At 37.2% G+C, this 15135-nt stretch overlaps 1 protein-coding gene across 1 annotated transcript in view; it reads right to left on the bottom strand.

The window, feature by feature from the left end:
• Positions 1-12695, bottom strand: part of LOC132161328 (LHFPL tetraspan subfamily member 3 protein-like) — a 68329-nt gene extending 55634 nt beyond the window's left edge. The window contains exon 1 of the mRNA XM_059571294.1: positions 11642-12695. Within this exon, the coding sequence (XP_059427277.1) occupies positions 11642-12269 (628 nt within the window). The 5' untranslated portion in view covers positions 12270-12695. The remainder of the gene's footprint in view (positions 1-11641) is intronic.
• Between the last annotated feature and the right edge of the window lie 2440 nt (positions 12696-15135).

Raw genomic sequence — 15135 nt, forward strand, 5'->3', positions numbered from 1 at the left:
GTAAAGATGGGCAGAGGCTCTCCAATCTGTGAAAGACTGCGTAAAAAAATTGTGGAAAACTTTAAAAACAATGTTCCTCAACGTCAAATTGCAAAGGCTTTGCAAATCTCATCATCTACAGTGCATAACATCATCAAAAGATTCAGAGAAACTGGAGAAATCTCTGTGCGTAAGGGACAAGGCCGGAGACCTTTATTGGATGCCCGTGGTCTTCGGGCTCTCAGACGACACTGCATCACTCATCGGCATGACTGTGTCAATGACATTACTAAATGGGCCCAGGAATACTTTCAGAAACCACTGTCGGTAAACACAATCCGCCGTGCCATCAGCAGATGCCAACTAAAGCTCTATCATGCAAAAAGGAAGCCATATGTGAACATGGTCCAGAAGCGCCGTCGTGTCCTGTGGGCCAAGGCTCATTTAAAATGGACTATTTCAAAGTGGAATAGTGTTTTATGGTCAGACGAGTCCAAATTTGACATTCTTGTTGGAAATCACGGACGCCGTGTCCTCCGGGCTAAAGAGGAGGGAGACCTTCCAGCATGTTATCAGCGTTCAGTTCAAAAGCCAGCATCTCTGATGGTATGGGGGTGCATAAGTGCATACGGTATGGGCAGCTTGCATGTTTTGGAAGGCTCTGTGAATGCTGAAAGGTATATAAAGGTTTTAGAGCAACATATGCTTCCCTCCAAACAACGTCTATTTCAGGGAAGGCCTTGTTTATTTCAGCAGGACAATGCCAAACCACATACTGCAGCTATAACAACAGCATGGCTTCGTCGTAGAAGAGTCCGGGTGCTAACCTGGCCTGCCTGCAGTCCAGATCTTTCACCTATAGAGAACATTTGGCGCATCATTAAACGAAAAATACGTCAAAGACGACCACGAACTCTTCAGCAGCTGGAAATCTATATAAGGCATGAATGGGACCAAATTCCAACAGCAAAACTCCAGCAACTCATAGCCTCAATGCCCAGACGTCTTCAAACTGTTTTGAAAAGAAAAGGAGATGCTACACCATGGTAAACATGCCCCGTCCCAACTATTTTGAGACCTGTAGCAGAAATCAAAATTGAAATGAGCTCATTTTGTGCATAAAATTGTAAACTTTCTCAGTTTAAACATTTGCTATGTTATCTATGTTCTATTGTGAATAAAATATTGGCTCATGTGATTTGAAAGTCTTTTAGTTTTCATTTTATTCAAATTTAAAAAACGTCCCAACTTTTCCGGAATTCGGGTTGTAATATACAGGCACGGGTGTATGCGGTGCTCAGAAAAAGCACAGGTCAGACCAGCACGCGAATGAAACATTTAAAAGCACATGCAAATAATGAGAATGTAACTCTATGGCTGAGTTAACACTGCTGTGAATGCATGTGGTGTTGTACAGTATATGAAAGAAAGAAATTTAACAGCAACAACAAACCATTGTCAAAATGACTCGGTCAGTGAAAGCAACATATCTTTAACAGAAATCCATAAATTCCTGACAACCATCATTTACTGCTGATTTGAAAAATGACTGGTGATATTAACACCCTATTAACACCCACAGAACTGTACAACCACTATAAATTAGGCTACTTAAAAACATATGCAGCTATATTCTACCAGATGCCATTATTTACGACCAAGTTATTCAAGTTATGTTCTGAAATGTTATGGTAGGGCGGTTTTATATGCAAAATGACTTTATATGCAAAATGACATCCAATCATGACAGCTAGTATCAGACTCAAGTCTTACATGAGATGATCAAAGGTTTCAATCAAAGAAAAATAAGAAAAAAAGAAAGAAAGAAAGAAAGAAAGAAAGAAAGAAAGAAAAAGAAAGACATTTTTCTTTCATTTAAGCATTTATATACCATTTCCTTCCTGAAAACAGAATATAATATAACATTTTAAGAGCTACAAAAACATTTTGTGATCCAGTGATGCTAACCACATTATGTGGTTTTAAGAAAACTAAATATAAACTTTGCATTACAACAAAAGTTTTAAACTTTGCTGGCTGAGGTAGGTACAAATTTAAAGAAAACCATTAATTCTAAAAATGTACATATATGTGCATATCACTGCCTGGCATACAGTTACACAGATTCTTGTTTAGGATAAAAGCATGAGGTCATTTAATAAATGCATACTATGTAAAGCACAAACATCTGATGTTAATACATTTATTTAAACTTAGAAAGAAAACACAACAGATATACTATAGTATGATATCAGAAAGAGGACATATTTGATATCATGAAAGGATTATCAGAATTATATCTGGATACACATTAAAGAACACAATTTTCACTTCCAAATCAAGCATGCTTGGTCCAAGATAATTGCCACTATTATATATATATTATTTGCTGACCAAGATGCTGAAATCCTGTTTTATTTGTTTAACTTTTTCAATTTAATGAATGCTGCCTTACTGAAACTTCCTTACCCCTGCCCCTAAAGCCAATCCCCTAAAGTCTCTAACCCTAACCATATTGAACCTGTCCATCAATACGTGTGTCCTTTAAGGTTCAGGAAGTGGCCAGCTTATATTTGAATGGGTTTATAAAAAGAAAAGAAAAAACAGATAAGACAGATTTTTATATTTCTACAGTAGCTTATGTCCTTGCCTTGATGGGAATTCCAACTGTGCTGCCCTCAAAACTCCAAAATTAAAATATTTTTTAGATTACACTGAAATAGGGCTGGGCAATAATTGGATCATTTAAGTGATATAATTTTCCTCTATAAAATGACAATAAGACCTTGATAAATGTTCGATATAATGTTTATGCACCTAAAGTGTAACGAAACAGCGTAACTCATTTATCCGCTCAGATCAAAGGTGCGAGCATACTAGAGCAGATATGTTTTCTCCTCAACATTAAGCAGCGTTGTGAGATACAGTATGAAGCGCTTGAATTCAGTGTTGAACACAAATGACTCTGTAATTTAAACCAGTTTAAAGCGATCATATGACGTTGCTAAAAATAACTTTATTTTCTGTATTTGGTGTAATGCAATGTGTTTATGCAGTTTAAGGTTAAAAAAACATTATTTTCCACATATTGTACATTATTGTAGCTCCTCTATGCCCTGCCTTTCTAAAATGCGTAGATTTTTATAAAGCATATTGTTCTGAAAAGCGAGGTGTTCGCTGATTGGCCATCTATCCAGTGCATCGTGACTGGCTGAATACCTCAAGCGTGTGACGTAAATGTTACGCCCCTTACCATACTATGATGCTGTGACTTGCCTTCTCCCGGTGTAGAAAAGGCCCAAAAGTTATGTTAGTGTTGCTATTATTTAGTACAGTTGACCATATCGTGCTTTATATTTCACGTTTTATATTTGAAAAACTAATGGATTGCATAGTCGATATAAAAAACTGGATGACGAGTAATTTCTTACTGCTAAATTCTGAAAAAACAGAGGTGTTAATTATAGGACCTAAAAACTCTGCTTGTAATAACCTAGAACATTGTCTAAGACTTGATGGTTGCTCTGTCAATTCTTCGTCATCAGTTAGGAACCTAGGTGTGCTACTTGATCGCAATCTTTCCTTAGAAAGCCACGTTTCTAGCATTTGTAAAACTGCATTTTTCCATCTCAAAAATATATCTAAATTACGGCCTATGCTCTCAATGTCAAATGCAGAAATGTTAATCCATGCATTTATGACCTCAAGGTTAGATTATTGTAATGCTTTATTGGGTGGTTGTTCTGCACGCTTAGTAAACAAACTACAGCTAGTCCAAAATGCAGCAGCAAGAGTTCTTACTAGAACCAGGAAGTATGACCATATTAGTCCGGTCCTGTCAACACTGCACTGGCTCCCTATCAAGCATCGCATAGATTTTAAAATATTGCTTATTACTTATAAAGCCCTGAATGGTTTAGCACCTCAGTATTTGAATGAGCTCCTTTTACATTATAATCCTCTACGTCCGCTACGTTCTCAAAACTCAGGCAATTTGATAATACCTAGAATATCAAAATCAACTGCAGGCGGCAGATCCTTTTCCTATTTGGCGCCCAAACTCTGGAATAACCTACCTAACATTGTTCGGGAGGCAGACACACTCTTGCAGTTTAAATCTAGATTAAAGACCCATCTCTTTAACCTGGCATACACATAACATACTAATATGCTTTTATTATCCAAATCCGTTAAAGGATTTTTAGGCTGCATTAATTAGGTAAACCGGAACCGGAAACACTTCCCATAACAACCTATGTACTTGCTACATCATTAGAAGAATGGCATCTACGCTAATATTTGTCTGTTTCTCTCTTGTTCCGAGGTCACCGTGGCCACCAGATCCAGTCTGTGTCCAGATCAGAGGGTCACTGCAGTCACCCGGATCCAGTACGTATCCAGACCAGATGCTGGATCAGCACCTAGAAAGGACCTCTACATCCCTGAAAGACAGCGGAGACCAGGACAACTAGAGCCCCAGATACAGATCCCCTGTAAAGACCTTGTCTCAGAGGAGCACCAGGACAAGACCACAGGAAACAGATGATTCTTCTGCACAATCTGACTTTGCTGCAGCCTGGAATTGAACTACTGGTTTCGTCTGGTCAGAGGAGAACTGGCCCCCCAACTGAGCCTGGTTTCTCCCAAGGTTTTTTTCTCCATTCTGTCACCGATGGAGTTTCGGTTCCTTGCCGCTGTCGCCTCTGGCTTGCTTAGTTGGGGACACTTCATCTACAGCGATATCGTTGACTTGATTGCAAATAAATGGACAGACACTATTTAACTGAACAGAGATGACATAACTGAATCCAATGATGAACTGCCTTTAACTATCATCTTTGCATTATTGACACTGTTTTCCTAATGAATGTTGTTCAGTTGCTTTGAAGCAATGTATTTTGTTTAAAGCGCTATATAAATAAAGGTGACATTGACATTGACATTGACGTTTACTCCCGTTTATTCATTGCTTGTAACAGGGTAGCAAAAGCACGTGCCAGTTTGTATAGTATATCTGACGTCACGCAGTTAGTATGCAATACGATAGAGATAGTCAGTCAGTTGTCAAACAGTTAGTATTCAGTATGACAGAGATCGTCGGTCGGTTAGATTATAATTGTGAAAAGTAAGTATATTTACCGCATTACTCATGATATTGTATTTCTTTGTCAACTGTTATTTCTGATATTCGATATGGATGAGAGTTAGGAGTTAAAGGGTCGCTACGAGACCGCTGTGTTAATTATATCCATGTTCGTATGTTACTTTCTAGCTTCGGTCCACTTAATTCAGTACGTCGGGTTCAAATCTGTCATATCGCATTTAGACATGTTTTAATTTATTCAATATTTGTTGTTATGAATGTTAAGTACTTTGTGGCTGAGTAAATTATGAAGTGGTGTTAAATATCATTATCTGGACCGCTATTGATGCTTTAAAGTATACCATAGACAAAAGTAAGTTCTAGCTACGTTATTGGTAACTTAATGCATGGTAGAAAATCTGAGGAGTGTTTGAATCCTCTCTCTCTGCTTACATTTACAGTTTAAGAGAAATATAGTCATATTCTGACTACTGTTTATGTTTGTAATGTGTATTAGTGCTTAACGAGGAATGAGTGTATGCATATGTTCCTTTATTAATTTGTATTTGTTTCCCTCTTTATAGAAACCACACTCAAATTACACTCACCTTTAAAATCATTCATACAGGAAAGAGGAAGGAATAAATAGAATATTAAGAATTATTTCTCCGGTCTTCATATCAAACTCTGGAATATTTGGCCTTAAGTGGTGTTCTGGCCGACACACCTGAGTGAACCTGGTGATAAACACAGAATTAGCACCTAGACTGAGCGTCTACCCATTATCTTTACTTCACCCGGCATGATGAGACACAACCAATAAAACCCATTACAAACTAGGCATTTGTTGCATCCAGTGGGGATATAATTACTGATTATAATGACTTATACTGTCTTTTTACGCATTGCGTATCTTGCTGCGTAAATATAAAACCATGTCTGCATTTGTGATAGAAGAAATGCCAAAAAACAAGCGCTACTTTATACTGCTCAAAACTTGCATTTGAATCATTCGTGCCAAATTATTTAAATATGTAAATGTACTTACAGGCTGTGAGTCAGAAGCGCCAGACTGTCCTTGCAAAGTTGGAATTGGCCCACTTTATAGAAACAGCCTTTGTGCACAGATCTGAATATTTGGGTTGAACAGTTCTGGAACAGTGTTGTAAACACAACTTAACCACTGATTTCTAGTTGTGTCCTCTTTTGGAAGGCCAAACAAAGTAGTTTCGCTTTCGCAATGAAACACACTGAGTCTCCACACCATGGCAGAGGCAACAGCGAGAATAAAAGTCATGCCTTCTTTCTTTGTGTGAACATTTGGGTGGTGTTATGCAAAGCTTCCCACATCTTGACGCAGACATGTGGGGGCGTGTTAGAATGAGACGTTTTAGGAGGGCGTAGGTGACTCTTAAATTTTATAAAGAATATCTGTTTGGATTTGAGACTTTAGTCTTTGCAACTTTACAGATCTTCTTTATGCACCAAGAGCTTGTAACACTCCAAAGAGAAATGAAAAATTTTAATTGCACCACATGACCCCTTTAAAGCCAAACAGGACAGTCAGATGGCTTTTCAATCTACACATCGCCATCATTTATCATGGATTTACTGTAGTAACACTCACTGCACCATGTTTATATGGCAGAAATTTGGGATATTCACACTGAATTTTATTAAAGGAGTTAATGGTATATAATTGTGGTATATATTTGTGATTAAGCAATAGCATGTGTGCATTTAAATTCAAATTAAATTAAATTTTTGCATTTAGCAGAAGCTTTTATCCAAAGCGACTTACAGTGCATTCAGGCTATCAATTTTTACCTATCATGTATACTTTGTTTTTTAGACTACTGTTTTTCATACAAATAGGCTACCTAAAAACCATATAGTTACATTTTTACCATGGTATCGAGGTGCTATATGTGTGGTTTTAAATGTTTATCATGATTTAAATGTATGTTACTATGGGAGACCGAAGCCTAATAAATAAATAAATAAAACCATTATAAATTTAGAACAAATTTAACCAGAATAAATTTAACCATATAAAACTGAGGTTGCCAAAATTGCAGAAACTAAGAAATTATTTTTTCCATTTAGATATTTATTTTGTTAAGGAAAAAAAAATCAGATTTCTACAACTTTAACTTTGGAGCAAAAATCTGGCTTTAAACTTGAAAAAAGTAAAGATTTTACATTTATCGTGATAATTATCGATATTGACTGAAATCGCGGTCATTTTTTGAGCCATATCCCCCAGCCCTACACTGAAAAGTATCTGTTAAATTCAACATTTAGTTTACCAACTTTTTAAAAAGAAAAGCATGTTATGAAACAGTTAGTAAAGTCCCAATCCATTTTGTATTGTCTCTGTCAGAATTATTATATAGGAGTCAGAAAAAATATTTATGTAACACTAGCAATTAAAATGTTAGAAATGAATTCAACATATTTTTTTCTTTGTCATTATGTGAGAAATTAGGATATAGGGTGGGGCTTTATTTTGTACATTTAGAATTGAATGGATCACAATTTGTTCAAATTGTTCAAGAATTCTTGAGGATCATCCAGCTGCTATTTAGCCAACATGAGATAAGCTTTCATGTTTTTCTTGGTGAGCAATGGTTTCCACCGTGAATCCCATTTTAAGCCTAATGTATTTCTGATAGAGTCATGTTTACTGACTTTTGCCAAGGCAAGAGAGGTCTGGTCTTTGGATGTTGCTCTGGGGTTCTAGAGAGTTCCTGGATAATTCTGCATCAAACAGTTGTGTCAGTTTAACCATCGAAGCTACACTACCACACAGTACCACAGTCCACAAACTAAGAAATTGGGGACAAAGATGTTTTCACAGCACTGCAGGCACAAGAAACAGCAGCGACTTGCAGGCATGGCATTTATCAGATTATAGATTGTATAGAAACTAAACAAAAGGTTACAGCCTAATGTGGGGACAGGGAAATGATTAAGTGTTGTAAGTGTGTAACTTTGTGTGAATGTGCAAATGGTTATCTGCCAAAGCCACCATGCAAATTAACATTCTATTATGGTCTCCAAAGATAGAGAGAGACAAAATGTGTACAAGGAGAAAAACATAATGGTAAGAAACTCATACCCATTATTTTCCATCATGTAAAAGTAAAAAGACACTACAGTCAAAAAAAAAAAAACCCTACAACAACGACAACATCGAGTTTCACAATAATCCATATAAGCACTACAAAAACCTTGGTGTGAACTTCATATGCAGCACTTATGTTGGTAAAATTGTGGTAGCCTATGCTGTTATCATTAAGGCTTTCAGTCACTGAAATTCAAAATCAAATGTCACTCCTGCTAAACCTAAATAATAATTATTAATACATTAAAATGAATTAAAGCTATCAAAATGTGGAATTTTAATGTGTATTATATTTCTGCATAACTCTAACTACAAACAGTACAATTTAAAACCCTCAATCGGTCCTTGGGGTCAATATGACCCCAATCGACTTTTCATTAGTTAAAAAAAAGGGTTCCCTTCATCTCAGAGGAATAAAATTTTGTGAATTTTCCTACATTATCTATCTATACATACACAAAAAAACTGGGCTTGATTCGGTTGTTCTGAAGGTGTGTAAAAATTTTTTTTTGCTTAATCTGGTCTTTGGGGTCAATATGACCCCAGTTGAAAATGAATGGGAAATGCAAAAAAACTTGTTTTTTTTTTCATTTGTCCCCCCAAAAAATAAAATAAATGCAACATAAATCTGAAAATTTTCACAGAAATAAAGGCCTGGTACTTGAGCACAAATGCAATGTAGAAAACACATGCTCTCACACACACACACAAACACACACACACAAACACACACAGGTATGCCACAGAGAGCATTTGTATAGAATTTGGCAAATACGATTTGTCAAATAAAATCAGCCACACATGCAGAAAAAAAAGATATAAAGGGGTGAGACCTAATGTGCACACACAAACACAAACACCTACACAACCACACACACACACACACACACACACACACACATACACACACACACACACACACACAAACACTTACACACACTCAGACAGAGACGCTCTCCACTCTACACGCTCTCTCTCCCTCTCTCACACTCTCTCTCTCACTCACACACACACACACACACACACACACACACACAAACAAACACAAAAAACACTCACACACACACACACACACAGACAAAGACACTTACACTCACACAGAGACCGAGGCACACTTGCCCTCTCTCCCTCTTTCTCTTACTCACACTTTCTCTACATCTCTCTCTCTCTCTCTCTTACACACACACACACACACACTTACACTCACACAGACACACAGATACACACACACACACACACACACACACACACACACACACTTACACTCACACAGAGACACTCACACAGAGACCCACGCACACATGCTCTCTCTTGCCCTCTCTCTCTCTCTCTCTCTCTCTCTCTCTCTCTCTCACACACACACACACACACACACACACACACAAACACACACACACACATACACACACACACACACACACACACAAAGACACTTACACACACACACACACACACACACACACACACACACACACACAGAGAGAGACACACAGGCACACATGCTCTCTCTCTCCCTCTCACTCACACTCTCTCTCTCTCAAACACACAGACAAAGACACTTACACACACACACACACACACACACACACACATACACGCAGAGAGAGAGAGAGAGAGAGACAGAGAGAGAAATAGAGAGAGAGAGAAAGAGAGAGAGAGAAAGACACAGGCACACATGCTCTCTCTCCCTCTCTAACTCACACTCACTCACAAAATGAAAAAAAAAAAAAAAAAAAGTGAAAAAAAAAGTGAAGTGACATTCATTCAGCCAAGTATGGTGACCCATACTAAGAATTTGTGCTCTGCATTTAACCCATCCGAAATGCACACACACAGAGCAGTGAGCACACACACACACACACTGTGAGCACACACCCGGAGCAGTGGGCAGCCATTTATGCTGCGGCGCCCGGGGTGTATGAAATGATTATTTTATGTGTTTTACACCATGTATTTCACATATTTTTTGGTAGTTTGGTATTGCTTTTATGTTCAGTGTTCAGAATGTGATTGTAAAAAAAAAAAAAATGTTGTAGGCTTATACTTTTACTCCTGTTTATTTCTTGATATTGCTGTTGGTTATTTACACTTTTTTTATTTTGTTTACATTCTAAAGTTATTTTTTTATTTTATTTTTTATGCATTTGAATCATTCAAATGTTCAATAATATGCAACTACAGTCTGACTCAGAGTTTTGTCCTTTAGGTGTGACCTAGGTGGCCTTTATGAGCAGTTGGCCACATCCAGTAAAATGAATGGCTTTCAATGGCCCTCTGGTGGTCAAAACAAGTTATTGCTTAAATACTAATCTCCTTAGTTTTTTCACTAACCTCCAGATGGCAGCATTCTACACATAGCACCTAGATCTATATCCAGAAACAGTTTAAAATAAATTTAGATAATAATTTAAGTGATTTCTTTCATAAAAAAATGATATTTCACATGCAAGCTAATGGTGTAGTTGCAGATTTGTGTGGTAAATGGGTACAAAAGTACTTCAAATCTCCCAAAACATAGCATAAATGCATAGTTGAGGAGTAAACAAAAATAATTATATATTATTTGTATTATTGAAAATTTATATTTTTTCTACAATTATGCTTTCAATTTTTCAAAGACCAGATTGGTGAACAGGAAATGAGGACCATTTTAATCAATATAAAAGTAAATGATCAAAACCAGTAGGCTAAATAATTTCAATAATCTCTTAATTAATACTTGACTAGTATTTAACATTATGTAACAAAATAATATTTGGCATATAGACATATTTATATATCTGACTTCCAACAGGAAAAGTTCACCCTGCTGTTTTTGCATCCATTCAAGATTTTCTCCATCTAGACATTACATTTATTTCTTCTTCTTTTACTTTTAAAAATAAAAAACTGCACAAGCAAACACTTTTCCCCCCAGAAAGTTAAATTACCCCATTCCAGGCAATAGTAAACAGTAAGCTAATAGTAGATTACTTGTGTTCTAGAGGAAAACAGAACTCTGCATATCGAATTTGTATTGATATGGGAATCAAACATATAAAGAGATTAATTAAGTGCACAGAAAACACAAAATAGCTTTATTGATTTTGATCCCTACCTTTTTTTGTTCTTTATAAAAAGTGAAAAATGGCCTACTGTACATTGTGTAATATTCCATTGCAAAAGGCATTTCAAAAATAAATGTATGTATATGTATATGTAACTATATGTATATGTAGTAACATTTTCCTCAGGGCGAACAAGGCAACATGAAGGTATCATGGTCACTGACAAACAGCTTTACTGAACCCCCTGAAAACAGACGCACCACAATGAGCTCCATTCAAATAAACAAGAATCAGACATCAGTTCTTACATCAGTCGTTTACATGTGTTTTGTTGTAAAGTGAATTATGGCATATTCTAGATGTATCTATTTTCCACAAAAACCTCCAGAATAAAAAAATACTCACCGCACAGAAGCTGCATCCAAGCGCAGGTTTTGTAAACGGTGGCGGTGTTGCAGAAGAAAAAGAGCGCCATACAGGCAATGCAGCTCAAAATGAGAACCATGGACAGCAGCACGAAGAAAGAGGCCGCCTTAAACGCGCCGGACGGGATGGAGCTGAAGTCGGAAAATGTTCCCTGGCAAATCAGCTCCCGGTTCGAGTTACCGTCACCCACGCAGTAATGGAACAACCCGAAGTAACCGGCATGTGGTGTACTCACGCTGTCCCCGATCCAGTAAGGCTGGATAAAGACTACCACGTTGATGGTGGCGAAGCAGATGGTGAAGATGGCCCACAGGACACCGATGGCTCGAGAGTTACGCATATAGTTGTCATGGTAAATCTTTGAGGCTTCTTGCGAAGGAAGCATTTTCCCTATTGCTCCCAATCGTCTACTCTCCTGTGATTTGTTTCTGCTATTTCCGGCGTCTCTATCTCCCCCTATCTCCCCCACCGGTACCCTCAGGAATGGGCTTCTGCCGCGAGTCCACTGACTGGAGATAAATAAAGATTTGATATGATTTGAAGCAGTAAAGAGGTATCCGTCCTTGATTTGATTTGCCAATCTTTCTGCCACACCAGAATTTATCATGCATCAATTAAATAATGGATGGGAGGTTTGTTATTCGGTGAAAAAACCCAGTTCGCTTCCTTTATATCTCCGTTCTAGAAAGCAGGCGAGAGGACTGAAATTACATTGCACAACTAATGTCTGTGACAAAATCGACAATACGCATTATTGCTGCTCTGTGTGTCTGGGTATAAATAGTATATCCGGTGCACCTCTCATCGGCTGTAATGCTGTCAAGATCTCAATGATGGATCTTCTGCAGACGAGCAAGAGCAGATGTAACGAAATCTGGACCATCAGCGAGAGTCGTCGCGCGTTGTCGTAATACCCTGTATGTGTCCGTCGAAAAAAACATCTGTGTTTCATTCAGGATGACAATCCGTTTTGCAGTTTAAGCATTTGTCTTTCCTTTCCAATCCACCGCTTATCCGTTGTCCTGTTAAGCTATTTATTTTTTTGCGCAAACACGCTTTTGCTGATGTTCAGAACTGCCGGTGAATGCGCGTACACGATTTTGGATATTGCAGAAATGTCACGACCCTTTAACATGCGTCAGTACAAGTAGAAGCTGTAATTGTTTTCATACGCGTTATGGAGCACTTTTATCTTTATAGCTCTTTTTGTTTTAGCATAACCTACGCTAGCAAACATGACAGGATTCAGGAACAAGTTACCAGAGAGTGGCGACATGACAGGAACTAATCAGTGATAAGTGGCGAAAACCAAAAAACATGACTTATCTTTTTATTCATAATTGCATTCTTTGATTTCAACATCAAATTTGGTCCTTTTTTAAATCTTTAAAGTTTAACTACAAATTACACATTTACCTATTGCAATCTGTGTTTGTCATTTCTTTGCACAATACATTATTCATAATGCCTGTGGATGATTCTAGTTTATTCTTGATAATATTATCTAATTTTTGAATAAACATAAGAAATTGTTATTAAGCCTACATATTTATATTCTATTCAAGTCTTCTTTGATTCCATCTTTTGGACATTTTGCCTTTAACTGGACAGCATCAAGAGAGACAGGAAGCGATAGAAACAGGATTGAGAAAGGAGGACTGTCAGTCAGTCTTTCTCAAAACAGCTACTGTCTGATGACTACTATTCTCAGAGATTGGAACAAATAAAATAAAAAATTATAATAAAAATTCAAATACAAAATGCTGATGTTAGAAATTTAGGCTTATTTGAAATACAACAAGTGCAACATAGTAACTATTTTGCTAGATTTACAATCATAAAAAGATGTAAAGAGAAAATAACAATTGCCATTACAGTAGCGTTAGATTTTACATTTAGTATAAGAGAAAGATAATTACTTTCTCCTCCTTAAACGACTTTTAAAACACAACATGGGCTCAGGAATACTTTCAGAAAACATTGTCGGTGAACACAATCCACCGTGCCATTCACCACTGCTGGCTAAAACTCTATAGGTCAAAAAAGAAGCCATATCTAAACATGTTCCAGAAGTGCAGACGTTTTATCTAGGCCAAGGCTCATTTAAAATGGACTGTGGCAAAGTGGAAAACTGTTCTGTGGTCAGACAAATCAAAATTTGAAGTTCTTTTTGGAAAACTGGGACGCCATGTCTTCCGGACTAAAGAGGACAAGGACAACCCAAGTTGTTATCAGTGCTCAGTTCAGAAGCTTATGTGTATGTGTTTACTTGTTCTTACCATATTGTATTTTATTGTTTACTTTGTACACTTTGGCCAACAAAGGTTGAATTTAAACGTGTTTTAGAAATAAAATGTAATTTAATTGCATTGAATTTGTTTGTGGTACCACCAACAGCCGCTTATACTGTACCCATGCCAGTCTTCTCCCAGCAGATGTGGCACTGGAAGAAGCAAACTTACCTCCATAGTTCAGTATCGAGGCTCTGCAGAGAAGGGCTTTGGCAGAAAGATACCTAAGCGCTCATTTATAAAGAGTGCATAGAAAAGGCTATATTTTGTCCTATGAATGAAATTTAGAATGAGTGTAAGTACAAAAAAAATCTATATTTATCAAACGTGTGCACGCGGTTCTTATGCACACCAGTAAGCATTCATTGTTGATAAATCCCACATGTTCTTAAGCACCATGCTTGTTCATGTGTACCATGAACCATATATGGTGACAATACTTCCCATTGTCACATGAACATATACTTCATCACCGAAGTCATGGCAAAGAAAGCGGTACTGACTGAGAAGCCATTCTGTGCTCTCACTAAAAAGATCAGCCTACTCTTTAAAAACATGTTCCTTGCGCAATCTATGTTTTGCCAAATCATCCAGGAAAGTAATATCATCTATGACCATATAACTACAGGTGCTGGTCATATAATTAGAATATCATCAAAGAGTTGATTTATTTCACTAATTCCATTCAAAAAGTGAAATTTGTATATTATATTCATTCATTACACACAGACTGATATATTTCAAATGTTTATTTCTTTTAATTTTGATGATTATAACTGACAACTAAGGAAAATCCCAAATTCAGCATCTTGGAAAATTTGAATATTGTGAAAAGGTTCAATACTAAAGACACCTGGTGCCACACTCTAATCTGCTAATTAACTCAATACACCTGCAAAGCCTTTAAATGGTCTTTCAGTCTAGTTCTGTAGGCTACACAATCATGGGGAAGACTGCTGACTTGACAGTTGTCCAAAAGACGACCGTTGACACCTTGCACAAGGAGGGCAAGACACAAAAGGTCATTGCAAAAGAGGCTGGCTCTTCACAGAGCTCTGTGTCCAAGCACATTAAACGGTCATTCATCGAAAAAAACAAAATTATGTTATTACAGTTTTTTTCAATCGCTAACAAGCGCTTACCCATACTTCAGATCATTTTTCTAAACTCTTAACACAGACT

Source organism: Carassius carassius, chromosome 17 (genome assembly GCF_963082965.1).
Source record: "Carassius carassius chromosome 17, fCarCar2.1, whole genome shotgun sequence".
Taxonomy (NCBI): Eukaryota; Metazoa; Chordata; class Actinopteri; order Cypriniformes; family Cyprinidae; genus Carassius; species Carassius carassius.